Source organism: Gorilla gorilla, chromosome 2 (genome assembly GCF_029281585.2).
Source record: "Gorilla gorilla gorilla isolate KB3781 chromosome 2, NHGRI_mGorGor1-v2.1_pri, whole genome shotgun sequence".
NCBI lineage: Eukaryota > Metazoa > Chordata > Mammalia > Primates > Hominidae > Gorilla > Gorilla gorilla.
Genome location: NC_086017.1, coordinates 14,427,038 through 14,445,572, shown reverse-complemented (window position 1 = coordinate 14,445,572; position 18,535 = coordinate 14,427,038). Strand labels below are relative to the sequence as shown.

General features: G+C 41.4%; 1 protein-coding gene across 1 annotated transcript in view; it reads right to left on the bottom strand.

The window, feature by feature from the left end:
* Positions 1 to 18,535, bottom strand: part of ITPR1 (inositol 1,4,5-trisphosphate receptor type 1) — a 354,018-nt gene that overhangs the window by 199,175 nt on the left and 136,308 nt on the right. Inside the window, exons 6-10 of the mRNA XM_063703566.1 lie at positions 8,968 to 9,054; positions 6,152 to 6,310; positions 4,168 to 4,266; positions 2,932 to 3,015; positions 2,674 to 2,820 (exon numbers count right to left, since the gene is read on the bottom strand). Coding sequence (XP_063559636.1) covers positions 2,674 to 2,820; positions 2,932 to 3,015; positions 4,168 to 4,266; positions 6,152 to 6,310; positions 8,968 to 9,054 — 576 coding nt within the window. The remainder of the gene's footprint in view (positions 1 to 2,673; positions 2,821 to 2,931; positions 3,016 to 4,167; positions 4,267 to 6,151; positions 6,311 to 8,967; positions 9,055 to 18,535) is intronic.

The following is an 18,535-nucleotide window of genomic DNA, read 5'->3' as shown; positions in this document are numbered from 1 at the left end:
CTGATATTTCATTCTGATGTCTCTCAAGGAGTTTATCATCTAGTAGGATTGACAGGTCCCTGTGTAGACACATAGAGTAACTAAAGGGCAAATGCATGTAGAGAGGAGGAAGAAAGGGGAAAATGAATGGATAGAGGGTGGGAATTAACAAAAACTTTATATAGATTCCTTTTTATCATAACTGTGGAAACTTTTCTATACAATGCCCAAGATGAACTTGATTCTTTTTTTTTTTTTTTTTTTTTTTTGAGACAGAGTTTCACTCTTGTTGCCCAGGCTGGAGTGCAATGGTGCAATCTCGGCTCACCACAACCTCCGCCTCCTGGATTCAAGTGATTCTCCTGCCTCAGCCTCCTGAGTAGCTGGGATTACAGGCATGTGCCACCACGCTTGGCTAATTTTGTGTTTTTTAGTAGAGACAGGGTTTATCCATGTTGGTCAGGCTGGTTTCAAACTCCCAACCTCAGGTGATCCACCCGCCTTGGCCTCCCAAAGTGCTGGGATTACAGGCATGAGCCACCATGTCCGGCTGAACTTGATTCTTACAATATCCATGTTAAAAGAGTGGTAAGACAATTTTTTTAAATGGGCAAAATATCTGAACAAACATTTCACCAGAGAAGCTACACAGATGGCAAATAAGCACATGAGAAAAATGCTCAACATCGTTAACCAAACCCACAATGAAATTTCACTACACACCTACTAAATCAAACAGCGGATGCAAATCCAACCCACATTGAAATTTCACTATGTACCTACTAGAACAAGTAACATTGAAAAGACTGACTATACCAAGTGTTGGTAAGGATATGGAAGAACTAGAACTCTCACACATTACTTGTGGGAATGTAAAATGGTCCAATCACTTTGGAGAACAGTTTAGCAATTTCTTATAAAGTTGAATATATACCATGCCATACCATACCATGCCATACCATACCATACCATGGCTACCATACGATCCAGCCAATCCACTGCTAGGTATTTAATTAAGAGAAATGAAGAAAAGTTACATCCATACAGAAACTTGCGTACAAATATCCCTAGAAGCTTTATTTGAAATAGCCAGAAGTTGGGAACAACTCAAATGTCCATCAGCAGGTGAACAGATTAGCAAATTGGGGTGTATCCATATGACGGAGTATTATGCAGTAATATAAAGGAACAAATTAATCTGATACATGCAAGAATATATATGAATCTCAAAATAATTATACTGAGAGAAAAAAACAGAACATAAAGACTGTATACTGTATGACTCCATTTATACAAAGTTCAAGAACAGGCAATAGAAGTCTCCAGGAGGAAAAAGGAAACATTGCCTGGAAAGAGAGGCTCAAGGGACCTTCTGGGTGCTGCTGTCGTTCTATTTCTTGTTCTAGGTGCTGGTTACATGGCTGAATGTATACGTAAAAATTCATTGAGTTGTATACTCTTGACTTGGGCACTTTACTATACTATACATAGGCTAGACCTCAGTAGCAACGTGAAACAATTGAAGCTAGGGAGGAGGAAAAGAGAAGGCAAGCAGAGACAGAAAAATTTATCTATTCAAATTAGAAATTTGAATTAGAATTCTAATTCATGCTGCAATTACACAGAAAGGAAGGCTTGAGGTGAAGAAAGAGCTCCATGTTAGTTGAAGCTCTCATTGCCTCTTTCACCAAGCATTCAGAACATTTCCTTCTTTGTCCTGCAATTCTAGACTCTTCTTACAATAAATTACATGCTGTGGGCAGAATCTTCTAGCTTCTTTAAGTTGCACACTGATTATGTTATTCCCTTTCTCAAACAACTTTCCAAATTTCTCCACTGCCCATAAATTAAATCCCAACTCCCTAAAGCCTGGATATATGGCCCTTCAGCCTCTGGTCTCCAAAAACAGTTTCTGTTTAATTTCCCATGCCTATCCCATGCCCTTCACCAAACAAGTTACTGAGTTTTATCCCACGCTGCTTCATGTTTCCACATTCTGCACCATTCTCTTACGTGAAATAACCTACTCCATTCATCTCTTCCTTCTGAAATACAAATCATCCTGCAGGTACCAGATCAGATGCTATCTCCTTCAGGAAGTCTTCCTTAATTCTTCACCCACCCAGACATTCACCCTCTCTCACTGAAACCTCCAGAGCATGTGGAATATGCCTCTTATCACCTTCACCATCCCCTTGTGTGTTCCAGTTATCTGGGTGTATATCTTCTCATTTCTGCCCCATCACCAATGTGGGCATCACCTATGTATCCTGTCAGGTAGACACCTGGTTAAATATTGTTGTGACAGATAAATGAGCAAGGGAAGGAAAACAATAGAAGGGATTAGATGGCTCAGAGAAAGCTATTTCTAATTTCATTTTTGAATTTGTTTCCAAAGTACTTATTCTTTCCTTCTGCACAAATATGCAGCACCATGATATGCCATGATGCACTTACTTCACTATGCCATCCCCAACCCATTTTTGGAATAAGGTGGGTATAAGTACCTGTTTGTGACTTATATATATACACACACATGTATTCTGTGTGTGTGTGTGTAGGTGTGTGCATATAGGTGTATAGACATATATAGGTATATGTATGTATGTATATTTGTAGAATAGATATAGAGAGAGCCTATACATAGGCTTGTATCCTCTAAACCCGTGAGCCCTTTCTCCACCCTACCCTTACCTCCACCTCCCACAGGGCTTTTGAACTGGTGGCAGATGTGGCCGACTGCCGGCCCGTGGTTCTCAGGAAGACATGCTGCTTCTTCCTGTGTTCATCACAGGTGAGAAACTTCTCCTGCTCAGCATGAAACAGCCTCACCACGTCACCCTGAAAGTCAACACAAGAAAGAATAAAGGAAAAAAGAATTTAAAAACAGAATTAGACTGCTGCCCCCAAGAAGGGCCAAGTAATGCTCAGCCCATAAAGCATCAAACTCACCCCCTTTAATATGTCGTCTTTGTTATCACTCCATTTCATGAAAAGGACTATTTTCCAGCTTGTATTGCAGTTGACAGAATTGACCTGAAACACAGATTCGAGTTATTTTTTCATGTACCCCTCACAACAACTGTGTCATCCAGCCCCCAAACTTCTCACCGCAGCCTAGGAAGCAAGGCTGTACTTGAGACTAAAAACTCTAAAGATTGACGCCACTAAAATCACAGCACCTGCAAAATCAACTGGCCTGTTGGCAGAGTTTGGCAATAAATGGTTCATTTGCACCAATCACTACGCACATTCCAACCATGACTAATGGAACCAACCCTCCTGCCTTTCTGGAATGATATTTTCATTTTCCTCCAAGTCTCTTGTTCTGTAGCCAGAAAGTAAAGGCCTGATGAAAACAAGTACTTATAAAATGGGATGAGCCATAAAGGGAAAAAAAATGAGTCCAGTGTATACACTCAAAAATGTTAATGATCATCGTTAACAACAGCAGCCATTGTTTGTGCACTAAATCTGTGCCAGGCACTAGGTTTAGGTGCTAACATGCACAATCTCCTTTAATTCTTGGCAACACCCTAAAAAATAGGTCTGACCACCGCCCCCATTTCAGAGATAAGGAAACCGATATGCAGGGAGACCAGGTAACCAACCTGCCGTCACAGAGCTTGGAAAGGCAGACAGGATGTGAACCCACATCTATCCCACTGAAGAGTTTATGTCCTTACCCATCAGACAAATATTTATGTCACAAGGAAGTAACATTCTTGCATCCTATAATTGCTAATTTAGAGGAGAAGTAGATGTATTGCCAAAAGCAAGCTATCACTCTTGCAGGGCTGCTGATAAGCTGCAGTGTTCCTTTTTGAACAGTTAGAAAGAGGCACCCTGTATATGGAGACAAATTAGAAAAAGGTGCTCCTATGGCCAGAAAAAAATTAGTAAAAGCGGTCATCTCTGGCTTCACCAATGAAAAAACAATCCCTCAGTGATGCAAGGCTTCGCAAACTGAGCACTAGAGTGAGTATCAGCCCACATCTACTACCCACTGCACACAGTTGCACAACCTTACACAGCAGCCTTGACCCTGGGCCTGTTTCTTCACCTGCAGAATGGGCACCCTGCCCCAAGTCACTGCTGAAGTCACTCTCAGCACACGCATGCACTGGCGCCTGCCAGACCCGCTCCTCCAGGATAACCACACCCACACATATAACTCAATGTCCTTACCTCATTGCAGCCCGGGTTATCTACCAGTTGATGGCTGCTAGCATGTAGGGGCTGACCAGCATTGACGGGGTTCAGAACAACCTTGTCACCTATGACCACCTGGAATGGAAAGAAGCAATAGAGCTTTGCACAAAACTGATAAGGACTGCGGATTGACCACTGGGCAGTTCTAGAAGACGTATGAGTCTGTGCTGAAGAAGGCAAGGCCTATCCCCAGCAAGTATAAAGATGTAGCACACACCACGCCTTCTTTAAAACCTGAACCCATGCAGAGGGGGTCATGTTTACAAGGCTAAGCTTGAACGTTGTTCCTCAAGTGTCACTGATTATACAGAGATGTTTCAAAGCCAGTTCAGAGCAGGAAAAAAAAAAAACAAACTGTTCAGTTTAAGGTACCTATATAAATAAGTTTTAACTAAATTTAAGAAAAAACAAGACAGAGTCTGAGTAAGTCTTTATCTTTGACAAAGCCAAAACTTTATGTTTCTAAAACAATTACTTTCGTATTTTAACTATAACATTCGGAAATACATTGTCTATGATCAAGTCATATATACAGCCATTGAGACTTATACGCATGTTTCTATAATTACAATACTATATATATATGTAACTAAAACAAAAGTTACCCCCCCCAAAAAAAACAATATTTATCATTATGTGGTGTAACACAGTCTGATCTTTCTGTTCTATCCCACTTTCAAAAAGGATAGTCACAAGCCACTAAACTGATTTCATGGCCCACAAATGGGTCTACACCTATTCTTTGTAAAATACTATTTTAAATTCAAGTCCATCTCATCTTCTCAACTAAGCCATGGCCACACACAGATTCGTTTAAAGGATAGGAAACCAAAGGATGTGCTGAAAATGAAATTCAGAACAAGGCTCACTTGTTTTTTATTTTTGGTTAGAAAAGATGGTTTCCTAACATGAAAAACCATCTATTTTCAAGCTTATCACATTTGAGGAGCATATACAATTGAATTTTCTCTAACTCCGAATGAATATAAGTTCATTCGATAAATCCAACACTTTTGGTGAAACCTAAGTTTTACTGGGCTTTTCCTTCTGTTCACTGTTAAGGATCAATTATTTACCAACTATGAGGGAATGGTCTGGTAGTAGATGTTTCTGGTACATTCCCTATCATATACACACAACTACACAAACATATTTAAACTTCCCAAAGCTTGTAAATTTAAATGGCACTATTAAAAAGTGTCAAAACCAGTTTTAAAGTTAAGGCTGGTTGAGCATTTTGAGACTATTTCATGCTGTTTGAGGCATATTTTTCAATAAAAAGCAGCTACTTTAGAATCGTTAACAAGGTCAAAAATACAGCTGATAGCATTTAACCACAGTCGCTGTGAAGTATATGCCCACGTAATGGCTGACTAATTCAGCCAACAAATATCAGGACTGCTCTAAGTCTCCCTGAAAAGGTTTCCTGTGGCTTTATATACTATGGAACCCTCAGGAGTGGGCCCTGCTCCAGACCCACTGCATTGCTGAACACGACGGGGAGCCTGCCTGCTTCTCGACACAGGAACAAATGAGGCTGACCCCAAATTCTACTCTCCTTCCCTACTATGGTTATTTCTTTTCCATCCTCTATCCTTTATGAACTTTATTTCCAAAATAGAAAAGATATTTCTATTCCACTAATGGATCTGGAATGACAGGGACCCTCTCTAGGACATTAACACGGAATAGCTGTTTTTGTGGTAAAGTTCCTAAGGCAATGGGCTGTTCATACAATGTTTTCAGACATCCAGGAGGAAAAACACAGTGACAGTATTTAGGTCACACTTCTCTCCACAGTTCCCTGTTTCCCAAACACTAGTTTCCATAGCAATTCCCTTCTCTTTACACAGGACAAGCCTCTGGTTTCAACTTTCAACGTCTCCTCCTTGACTCTAATACACAGTCGCGCTTGGAAGCATGGCACGGAAGACTTGCCAGGCAGAGAATCCGCACTTACGCTGTCTCCAATGGATCGCAGCTTGTAGAATGGCTGAATATAAAACCAGGACCCTTCATTTCCAGCCTCGTCCAATGTGACTCTCATGGCATTCTTCTCCAACAGAGCAGGAAGCCTCTTATTCACTGTTAGGTATTTATTACTTTTCAAATGCAGGAGCTAAAAACCCACCAAGAGAATAAAGTGAGTGTCAGCAAATCTGAATTTTCTACCATTCCTTCTCTCAATCATACCAACTATGTAACAAACATTCCTCCCCTCAATCATACCAACTATGTAGCAAACATTCCTCCCACCACTGAGCTGCTGGTGAAGCTAGAGAATCACAAAGTGCCTACGGCTGCAGATGATTAGAAAAGGAAGAAGAGAAAAGGGAGCAGAAAGAGAGGGCAGAATACAAGAAAAACTATCATGTTTTATTTTTCAGCAAAGCCTTGGACAAGATGGATGTTGCTCAGGTCAACTGTGCCATCATAACCTGCCATCCGTCAGTTGGGTGGGCCTAACCCTATGTGAACGGGCTAAGGAACTGCAGTGTGGCATGCCCTGACACAAAGGTGGAGCTGAGGAAGGCCAGTCTGAGTGCATGCAACAGTTTAAAAAACAACGCAGGGCCAGGCGAAGTGGCTCATGTCTGTAATCCCAGCACTTCGGGAGGCAGAGGCAGAAGGACTGATTGAGCCCAGGAGTTTGAGACAAGCCTGGGCGACACAGGGAGATCTTGTCTCTACAAAATATTTAAAATTAACCAAGTGTGGGGGTACACACCTGGAGTCCCTGCTACTCAGGAGGTTGAGGTGGGAGGATCACCTGAGCCCAGGAGTTGCAGGCTACAGTGAGCCGAAATCACACCACTGTACTCCAGCTTGGGTGACAGAGCAAGACGCTGTCTCTAAAAAAATTAAATAAAATAAAATGCAACCCCTATAGGGGACTGTCATTTCATTTGGAAAAAATGGCTTGAATTTCCAAGTACTTTATTCTTGACTTTGGGGTAATAATTACATGAGGAATATGGAAAGACTGAAGACCTAGAGGGGATATAACGTGTCTGATAGTCAGTCTAGACCAGAAAGAGTTGGCCAAGGCTTCCCAACTCAACAGGCTATAAGAGAAAGCGGAAGGGAATATGAAAGACTGCCCAATCCCTTGAGAAATGGTACAACCAGCATAAGACTCCATTGCTAATTGCGATGATCCTCCTTTTCACATGTAACAGATACAGCTGCTCGAACTGTTGGGAGGTTCTCCAAATCCCCGAACAGCGCAGTTGGAGGTAGAAGAATAATCTGTCTGATCCATAAGCCCCGATGACCCCTAGCTAAAATAAATAAGGAGAAGGCAACGTCTTCCCAACCCCTCAACTGTTCCCCTGGTGAGTAACCTCTGGTCCTGCACATATCTATCTAGGTGCCAGACTCAGTTTGTTTATAAACCAAAGTTACCTACAGGTAGGCCCCAAGATCCAGGGCTGGGGGAAGTAATAATAACTAAGATTAATTACGGTGTATCCACAGCTTATTCTGGGACAGGCACCTCTCAACCATCCTAAAGAGCAGATGCCATTACCATTTCCATTTTGCTGGTGAGCAAAGTGATACATGGCAAGATTTCTTGCCCCAAATCTCACAGTGAGGTACAAAACCTAAATCGGAATGCATTTAAAAGTTTATGTCCTTAGCCTCTGCACCTTTCATCTTCATGTCAAGCCATATTCTCCAATCTAACCAAATCAGGAAGTCTTGTACTCTGAATTTCAGGGCACTGGCCTGGCCTAGTAATAAAGCTGACATTGAACTTGGAGCCCACCTGGACACTTGTGTCCATTATGAAGAGGATGGAACTTAAGGAGGAGGAAGTGCATGAGTGGGACTGGCAGGATCTAATCTTCGAGCAGATTTTGGAAGCTACTTTCACTATTTCAAAAGGCCTAATGTAAAGGACCCATTTAACCCCCAAAGGTTGCTTTTACTAATCTTTTACTAGTGTTCCCATCTTCCTGATTAGCCCTGCTCTATACCTAATAGCAAGAGAAAGGGGAAGGACTCCTATGTAATTAGTAATGTTTACATAGCAGGCAAAATCTTTCAAAAAGGAAAATAATGAAGGAAGATCACCAAATGGGTCTAGGTGCTCAATAGTTGGTAACTACTACTCTTTGTGCCTGGACAAATCAAGAAAGCCACATGTGGCCCTGGGCTTCCTGCAAGACTGGCATGGACCCAGAGAGATCTTCTGAGCAAAACCTGTTTAGCTTTTCCTGGATTGTGTTTTATCTCCATGGAAAATTTAAAGGCACAAAGGATAAGCAACCCATGAGAGTAGACATGAAAACAATCAAACATTTTTGATAAGTATAAAATGTATCAAAATGGTAAATATTTTTTATTTAAAAAGTCCCAAAGGTATAGAATTGCTCTTATTACCTCCTGGGAGCAGCTGTTTTTGGCCAGTAGATAAAAGTTATAGGGAAGCTAATTTTCACTGAATAGGAAGAATTTTCAAGCATTACAAGTTAAACAGAACTGCAACAGCCAGGTTCCTTTTCAAGTAGGAAGCTCCCCATTTGAAGTGTCTGGAGTGAAATGATCAGCCACAGACAGAGAGAAGTAGATGCTCACACTGAGAGATGACCAGCAGAATAGCCCAAAGAGTCTATCACATCTAACAAGAAACACTAGACTTTTTGCAATAAACTGGCTGCCTCCATGGAGTCCTACTGTAAAGGTGTCCAAACCCTGTCTTAGGTGTTTGTTTCCTCAGCTGCATTCTTTGTAACGCTTCAGCTTCAGAAGGGAAGAGCTGCCTTGACCTACCTGGATCACATTGCCATACTGGATTACGGTCCCCAGCAATTTCCTGTTTTCTGTCTCATTCTGCTTCTTTTCCAAGTCTGCAGCGTGCTGTGCATTGAGAAGAAAGATTGATCACAAAGAGGAAACAATGTGTTCTATCCCACTGCAGTGACGCAGAACAAATGTCGCCAGTTCATACAAGAACCACCGAAATACGCAAATCCCTGAGGACACACCCTGAGGCTTCATGAAATGAGCCAAGGGGTTCAAACAGCCCATCCACTCTGCCTTTGCTTTGCTGGCCTTTTTGGCTTCTTTAAAATGCTTTTTTTTCTTTCTTTAAGGAATTCATGGGTATTTGCTTCGGGTGAGAGTAAGTCAAAAGCTGAAATATCTTCAAAGAAAATAGGGTCGGGGAGGGAGGGAATTTGCATAGCCCCTTTATAATCTGTGAAAGTCCTCTTTAAGGCTTTGGAGTAAAAGAAGATTGAATTTAAATGCTGGATTTGGGTGGTTTGTGGTTTTGTGAACTTGAATGTGTTATTTAATATCAGTGAGCCTGGGTCTCCTCCTTTGTAAAATAAGGATCAAATGGTACCTGCACCTCACACGAACTCCACTGCACGGTACCTGATACACTGTAGCACACATGGAGTTATTAGCTATTCTTGTTAGACATTAATCATAATGTAATCAATTTTATAATCATTCCGTGAAAAGAACATTATTATCCCACTTTTAAAGAAGAAATTGACTCAAAGTGATTAAAAAATTTGGTCACCCTTGCATAGCTAGTTGGATGATGGGTAGGAAAGGGATTTGCTATACCCTTTCTCCACTTCTGTGTACATTTAAAACTTTGCTTAATAATGTTTTTTAAACCACACATTTATTAAGTCGCAGAGATAGTATTCAAATCCACATTTGGATTAACTGTATAGTCACAAATGAGACTGGGAGAGGTTACCATTCCAAATGTGACATGCTAGGGGGGGAACATGGTAAAGCTGAATAGAAGGTTCTAGAATAGTCTGGCAGGGCCACCTTCCCGAATTCATTCACCTGTGCAACTCTGAAAGCACTGTTACCACACTACAATAATGGTAAAGGGCAACGGGCTTCATCCCAGGCAGTCAGCAAACTGTTATCCCAACCCATCTCCCAAACATAGACTGGTGAAAGGGAAGTAAAATAACTGAGAAGAAATTCAGTATTGAATCTGATGGATGGTAAAACCCTAATGATAAGAGTGTTCTTCAGAAGGGTTTCGAAGGCACTCTTCCTAGAGTGTCTCCTTTCCTTGGGGCAAGATGCTACCAGGTGCCAGTGGGTCCTCTTTCCCAGGTAATGTGTCTTCATTTTCACAGAGTCTTCTGGACGTGGTCTTGGGTCGCCTACCTACCGGCTTCATTATCTTGTCCTCTTTACTGAATCCCATCAAGCCTCACTCAGTATTCTCATCACAAAATGGGGACAATACAAGCCTTTTAGGGCCATCGTAGAGATCAGAGAAAATGTATGCCAGACACATAATTGCCATTTGATCATAAATTTTAACCAATATTATTATACACTACTTTCTAAAACTAAGAAATGTTCTGATGATTAACATTTCAAAAGGTGACCTAAGTTGGCTAGGTCAAGAACCTTTCTGTTTCCTTCAAATTCAGCATCTGTTCCATTTCTACCTGGAACACAGGTGTTTTTAGGAAAGCACATCTTTTGAGAAAAATGAACTGCCGGAAGCAATTCTAAGCCAAAATGAAACCATATTACAGGAGGGGAATGATCCACACAGGTTAGCGTAGATCACTACAAGTTGACCCCATCTATATCAGCTCTTTAAAACAATAGCCCATTCAAAACTTCCCTCTCTCTCTTTTGGAATTAGTTACCAGTCTGCTATTCTCAGTGACACAAGGATAAAATCCACTGGATGCAAGACACATTCAGAAATAATACCAGTGCTTGCAACGTGGCAATCTTTGGCATGCAAGTTGCCCTCAGCACAGTCCTCCTGAACCTTTTCTTTCCTCTGCATAAATACTCTCCTTAGCAGCCTCCCACCTCTTGTTCTCCCTAATTTCACACCTGAGCTTACACTCCCTTCAGAGATTTCTACAGTACCCACAGGTTCTGCAGGTAGTTTTCCAAACAAAACATTGGACTGCATCCGTTTGGAATGAAGGCTTATTCTTTGCGGAGAGCCGTTTGTTCTTTCTGCTTAAGAGTTCTCAGCTAACACTGACTGCAAACTCAAGAGGGGGAAAATATCAAAGGGAAAAAACTCAGTGGATTCAGTAAAATAAAATATAACATTTTCCAACATGCAAATATGGTTTTTCTCTGTTCAAAGCCCACGCTGAAAGGATTCACCTTTAGAGAGTTCTTAAGTAGCATTTCTTGGACTCAAATGATCAAAGAGCTCATCTTTAAGAGAAAAACTGCTCATGAACATTCCCCTTACTCTCAAGAATGTCCAATGGCTTCAGTTTAAGAAATGCTAATATTATGTTTCTACCTATGCCTAGAATAAGTACAGTATAACAACAGCAACGCAATGGTTACTGGTTTATCTAGAAAGTAATGTCAAATTAACCATCAAGAAGGCATATTCCACATTAAAGACTAATTAAACACCAGAAGCTCTAAAGAGCATGGTCATTTGTCAAAAGACATATAAAAGGCAAGAGAAGAACAGAAAATTAAAACAACATTGGAGAATAAATGTCTAAAGACTTCTCTTAAAATAAAGATACTCTTGGCCAGCAGTGGTGGCTCATGCCTGTAATCCCAGCACTCTGGGAGGCCGAGGCAGGTGGATCACCTGAGGTCAGGAGTTTGAGACCAGTCTGGCAAACATGGTGAAACGCTGTCTCTACTAAAAATACAAAAATTAGCTGGGCATGGTGGCGGGCGCCTGTAGTCCCAGCTACTTGGGAGGCTGAGGCAGGAGAATCACTGGAACCCGGGAGGCGGAGGTTGCAAAGAGCTGAGATAGTGCCACTGCACTCTAGCCTGAGTGACAGAGACTCCATCTCAAAAACAGATAAATAAGACATTCTCAAATATCACATCTAAAACTTTGTCAAAACTCTGTTAAACTAAGAGTTAATACTATTTTAATTCTGTTATAAAGTTTAATGATGACTGAGCCTTCACATCACCACTGAATAAGCATTAAATGTATTAAGCTTATGGACCATTTTAAGAATTCACTTTTCCTATAAGTTCTCATTAAGGAGAAAACTTCCCATTTCTTTTCTAAATGCACAAATATCAAATTTAATTCATTTCAGTTCACATGTTAGTTTTTATATAAATCCCCTCACAAAACCAAGTCTGGGCTAGGCGCGGTGGCTGATGCCTGTAATCCCAGCACTTTGGGCGGATCACGTGAGGTCGAGAGTTCGAGACCAGCCTGACCAACATGGAGAAACCCCATCTCTACTAAAAATACAAAATTAGCTGGGCATGGTGGCGAATGCCTGTAATCCCAGCTGCTCAGGAGGCTGAGGCAGGAGAATCACTTGAACCCAGGAGGCGGAGGTTGCAGTGAGCTGAGATCATGCCATTGCATTCCAGCCTCAAAAAAAAAAAAAAAAAGCAAGCAAACAAACAAAAAAACAAACAAACCCAAGTCTGGTATTTAGACAAAACTATCCATGATTCTTTTTAGGTTCAACAGGAGGCAAGGCAATAAGATAGATGAAAAGGTAACAAGGTACAAACACTACAGGCCACTGATCAAGGCTGTTTCTACCCTCAGAAAGAATGAGATCTGGTTGGTTAAATCCCTCAAGTACATTCCAAGAATGGGCCCTCACTGTGAGATACTGAGTTAGCACCTTTTGGCGGGGCGCAGTGGCTCACGCCTGTAATCCCAGCACTTTGGGAGGCCGAGGCGGGCAGATCACAAGGTCAGGAGATCGAGACCATCCTGGCTAACACAGTGAAACCCCATCTCTACTAAAAAAAAAAAAAAAAATACAAAAAATTAGCCGGGCTTGGTGGCGGGCACCTGTAGTCCCAGCTACTCGGGAGGCTGAGGCAGGAGAATGGGGTGGACTCGGGACGTGGAGCTTGCAGTGAGCCGAGATCGTGCCACTGCACTCCAGCCTGGGTGACAGAGCGAGACTCCGTCCCCCCCACAAAAAAAGATATTGAATTAGTACCTTTACTGAGTTAGCACCTTTCTAAAGGATACTCAGGCAATACTGACCAAAAAACTTTTCACTCAACATAACATTGACTTAACAATTCCACTTCTAGGAGTTTCTCCTAAGAGGACAACCTGGCATATGCACAAGGCCATAAAACTTTTTTCAGAATGGCAAATGTTGTCAAGATCCTGAATATCACTCCCTACCTAACCTCTGCCCATAGAGGCTGCTTATCTAAAATGACAGTACTGCCAAACAAGGAAGTAACCGTGTAGCCATTAAAAATAAGGATAGAGGCCAGGTACGGTGGCTCACGCCTGTAATCCTAGCACTTTGGAAGGCTGAGGCGGGCAGATCACCTGAGGTCAGGGGTTCAACACCAGCCTGGCCAACATGGCCAAACCCCGTCTCTACTAAAAATACCCCCAAAAATTAGCGAGGTGTGGTGGTGCATGCTTGTAATCCCAGCTACTCAGGAAGCTGAGGCAGGAGAATCACTTGAACCCAGGAGGTGGAGGTTGCAGTGAGCCAAGATCGCACCACTGTACTCCAGCCTGGGCAACAAGAAAGGGAAGTGAATAGCATACTCCTGTTGATACTTTAAAATGTGGAGACACAGGAACAGAATAGGGGGTAGGAGAGTAGGGAAAACATCAAAATAAAACCCAAGGTTATCTTTGAGGAACACAATTTGGGAATCACATCAATCAATATTTTTTTGCTTTTCCTACTCATATATTTTGGAATACTCCTCCTAAAATACAAGTGTGTAATTTCTTCAAAAACATCTTCATCATGTCTCTGTGTCAAGTACTCTGAATTTTTTAAAGTCATGCCGTGGCTCATGTCTGTAATCCTGGCACTTTGGGAGGCCGAGGTGGGTGGATTGCTTCAGCTCAGGAGTTCAAGACCAGCCTGGGCAATGTGGCAAAACCCCAACTCTTCAAAAAATACAAAAATTAGCCAGGCATGGTGGTGTGTGCCTGGAGTCCCAGCTACTGGGCAGGGAGGTGGGAGGATCACTTAAGCTCAGGAGGTTGAGGCTGCAGTGAGCCGGGAACATGTCACTGCACACCAGCGTGGGTGATAGAGTGGTGAGACTGTCTCAAAAAAAAAAAAAAAGGCATCTTAAATGTGTTACCTTTTCATTACTTTAAAATCCTGATAATTTAAATATCTATTACTCTTTTCCCTTGAATAATGGGTTGCGGGCTGTTTTTAATTTCTAAGGGGAAAAAAACACTCTATGATATGGTTCCACCACTATTATTCACCATGTTCCCTAAGCAACATCAAGGTCTGCCCCATCATAGCCACCTGTTATTTTATTTCAGCGACAGAGAAACTATTATCGAATGACAATAGAAAGGTGACTGAAACAGTAAGGAAAGGTTATTTTGTTAAAGTCAACAAGCTCTGACTCATGTAATGCGATATTGAAGCAAGGCTTCTAAAAACAAGCAATGTAGTACCCAGACAATAAGGACCTGTCACTCCTCTAGCTCTTCCTAGCTGGTCAAAGCTGTGACTTAAGTAATCATTTCTCAGAACAAAACAACGTAGGTGCTTGTTTCAAGGTAACAGCTATGCTGCTGTCAGAAAACAGTAGTAATGGCCTTTAGAAGAAATTTATGTGATTTGCGGACGGGAAGAAGCTCATTTTGTCAAGAGACCCTTAGGAAATCATGACCAAGAGAGTCAAAATCCAGTTATTCCTGCAGAAGGAAAAAGCATAGACAGTAACCAGCCACTAGATGTCACTCTCCTTCAAAGTGCTGTTGATGTCGCTCATCCTAGTCAAAAGGAAGTCAAGTGGTCTAGACAACTAATTCCTTAAATGGCATGAATTTAAAATAGTCTGACTTCTGATTGGGGTGCTGCATAGTAGTTGACAAAAATAAAAATGAAAACCCACTGGAGACTGGCCATCAGTCCCAAAGGCAAAGTGGCTGTCCAAAATACAACATCGTATTGGCTGGTGGGAATGTAAATTGAATGAAACATGTAGATAACTTTAAGACACTAGGGGGAAAAGTTCCAGCTAAGTAGGAAAGTAGGAACTGCAGACAGTGAAGCACAAAGTCAACATTCAAGACCTGAGGCCGGGCCCAGTGGCTCATGCCTGTAATGTCAGCACTTTGGCAGGCCAAGGCAGGTGGATCATGAGTTCAGGAGATCGAGACCATCCTGGCCAAAATGGTGAAACCTCGTCTCTACTAAAATACAAACAATTAGCCGGGCATGGTGACGCACCCCTGAAGTCCCAGCTACTCAGGAGGCTAAGGCAGGGAAATCGCTTGAACCCGGGAGGTGGAGGTTGCAGTGAGCTGAGATCGTGCCACTACACTCCAGCCCGGCAATAGAGCAAGACCCCATCTCAAAAAAAAAAAAAAAAAAAAAAAAAAAAAGACCTGAAAGTCACATCAGTCATCTTAAATCAGGGAAAAGAACTGGCTTCCTTTTTTATTTTTTAAAAGCATAAACAGCATGAGAGAGATTTCTGTTTTTCTCTTTTTTCTTTTTAATAAGTTGACCATTTTTGATCACCTTATGATTGAACTTTTTTCAACCATGCTGTTTTCTTCAGTTCATTCATAGGAAGGAGTGTCAAAAGGACTTGCTGATGAAACATAACATATAGAACACAGGCTGCAAATGGGGCTGAAGAGCCACATCCAGCCTGAGCCATTTCTTTTGGTGTTGAGTGTATATTTCAAGCCTTAATTGAATTAGTTCCCAACATCTTTTTAAAATTGAGATACTACACTAAAAGCATGGATTTTTATCTTCTCTTAAAAAGTGGAAGACGTGGCAGCAGCTCTCAGCCCACATTCCCAAGCAGTGACAGTAGGGAAGTAGAGCTGCCCCTCCAGACCCACCCACGGGACTCTCCACTTGGCAACACTACCCACCAAGCCCACTTTATTCCTGTTGATTTCCTGTATGGCCAAGAGGAATCTGAATTTACAACCCCTGTGGTAAAAAGTGTAGGACAGGAAAGAGTTGGAGATGTATTAATAAGATCTCACTGAACAAAATGATCTTTATACCAGAAAAGCAAAGTCAGGACAACTAAAGACACATAGACCTTCCAGAAAGATAGCCCCCTATGGGCATATGTGCTAAATATACATCCATGCAGGACTGACCAACCTTCCCCACCTATTCAACTAGATTCCCATGTTCCCAGCACAGACTTTGAGGAGATTATGGATTGCTGCAGTGACTGGAAGAGGGTGCTACTGATGTTCAGTGGACAGGAGCTAGGGACGCTGGGTAAAGTGAACGCATGTTACAATCCTATGCAAGGATGAGCCATCGTTTATCCCATACAATTGTATGTCTAGCTGGACATTCACATAAGTTAAAAAGTTATCTGTCGGCTGGGCGCAGTAGTCCATGTCTATAATCCTAGCACTCTGGGAGGCTAAGGCAGGAGGATCGTTTGAGCTCAGGTTGTCAAGGCTGCAGTGAGCCATGATGGCATCACTGCACTCCAGCCTGGGAGTATCTGTAATTACCTGAAACTAGCACCCCACTCCATTTTACATATCAACAGAAATCACAGCTTTCCATGGTTTTATTAATACTATTAATAAATTTTCCAAAAGTGCAAGTACTACTTAAGAAAGAAAAGAGTGTACTTTGCATTATCCATAATATAATTAAGAACTGCTGATTATTTTGGAAAAAGATACGATCATAATCCCAAAAGGCACAACAATCCTGAATGCCATAATCCCAAATGTTAAAATCCCCAAAGGTCAAAAAAGACCAAAATCCCCAAAATATAATTCCGGAAAAAATAATTTTAAAATTCTTTAAAAGAGATTGATATTTTTAAAAGAGGATTTGAGAAACATGTAAAAACACAACAGAACACTTCACAGGCCATTTTATACAATAAAATGGGGAATAGTAACATACATATTTTTGCAAGCATAAATACTCAGGTATACTAACAATGGTCACAGGGATTATGCGCAGATTAACCATAAAGAAATAGGTCAAAAAGGGAAATGTAAAATCGTGTATCACTATGGTTGGTGATTGTGTGCACCAAGCTCATACTGCAGTCATCCGAAATACCATGACCAGCAGCCTGAGTCTTTTCACAAGATCGATCAAAACCACAGAGGGTCACCACTGGATATGCAGTCGCCCAAAGAGCCGAGAGCTCAAGTAATTTTATCTTTCACAAACACAAACATCTCTTCATTCATCGAGGAAGAACATCTCTTTATTTGCAGGGGAAGATCCCATGTTTTTACATATTCACGTCAAGTTGTAACAATGCACTTTCATGACGTTAAACTTGCAAAAGAATGCATAAAATGAATCAGAACTCTCTAATATTAGTCTCCACACCATTTAAATCTCCAATATTGAAAATGATGCGAAGATGAAATACATAGCACAGTGAATTGTAAAAAATAATGCTGACAGGGCTGAGCACGGTGGCTCACCCCTACAATCCCAGCACTTTGGGAAGCCGAGGCAGTGGATCACTTGAGGTCAGGAGTTCGAGACCAGCCTGGCCAACATGGTGAAATGCTGCCTCTACTAAAACTACAAAAAAATTAGCAGGGCGTGGTGGTGCATGCCTGTAATTCCATCTACTTGGGAGGCTGAGGCAGAAAAATCGCTTGAGCCCGGGAGGCGGAGGTTGCAGTAGGCCGAGATGGCGCCACCGCACTCCACCCTGGGCAACAGAGTGAGACTCTGCCTTAAAAATAATAATAATAATAATAATAATAATAATGCGGACAATTTAAAATAGTAAAAAAAAAACTTTAAAAATCTGATATAAGAAAAAGTGGATTGCAGGAATAGATTATGGGCATTTAAACAGAGACAGTCCACAAGAGCTGGCCTAACATGCAGCTATATCCTACGACTGTGATTTTCAGGATTTTACACTTTAGGGATTTAGACTTTTGGAATTGAATTTTTAGGGATTTCAACATTTGGGATTATGGCACTTGAGATTATGTCTTTTGTGATTATGCTTGAAGCCCTGTTAGAAAACCACGTCACAGATAACATGCTTTTCACATTGCCAATACCATATACCTACACCAGTCACAGTCTACAGCTGCCTCACTCATGGGGTTTATACAGAGAGGTGCGAGCACTTACATCCTCACGTCTTCTAGAGTAGTCATCCCTGAGCATTGACTTAAGAAGAGTATTCAGTTTACTATATAATTTATTACTCTCCTTTTATTTCTCCTTTATAATTTTCAAAAATTGGTATCTATTATTTATGAATTTTATTCCATGTTCATAAAGCCATATAATATTTGCTCTAAAGAAGGTACAATGCTTTTGTTGGGATTGAGGATGTCTGATATAATCATCATTATTAAAATAATGATGCAATTCCAGAAGTCTTCAAAGCAATCACTAGCCTCCAAGTCTTTGAG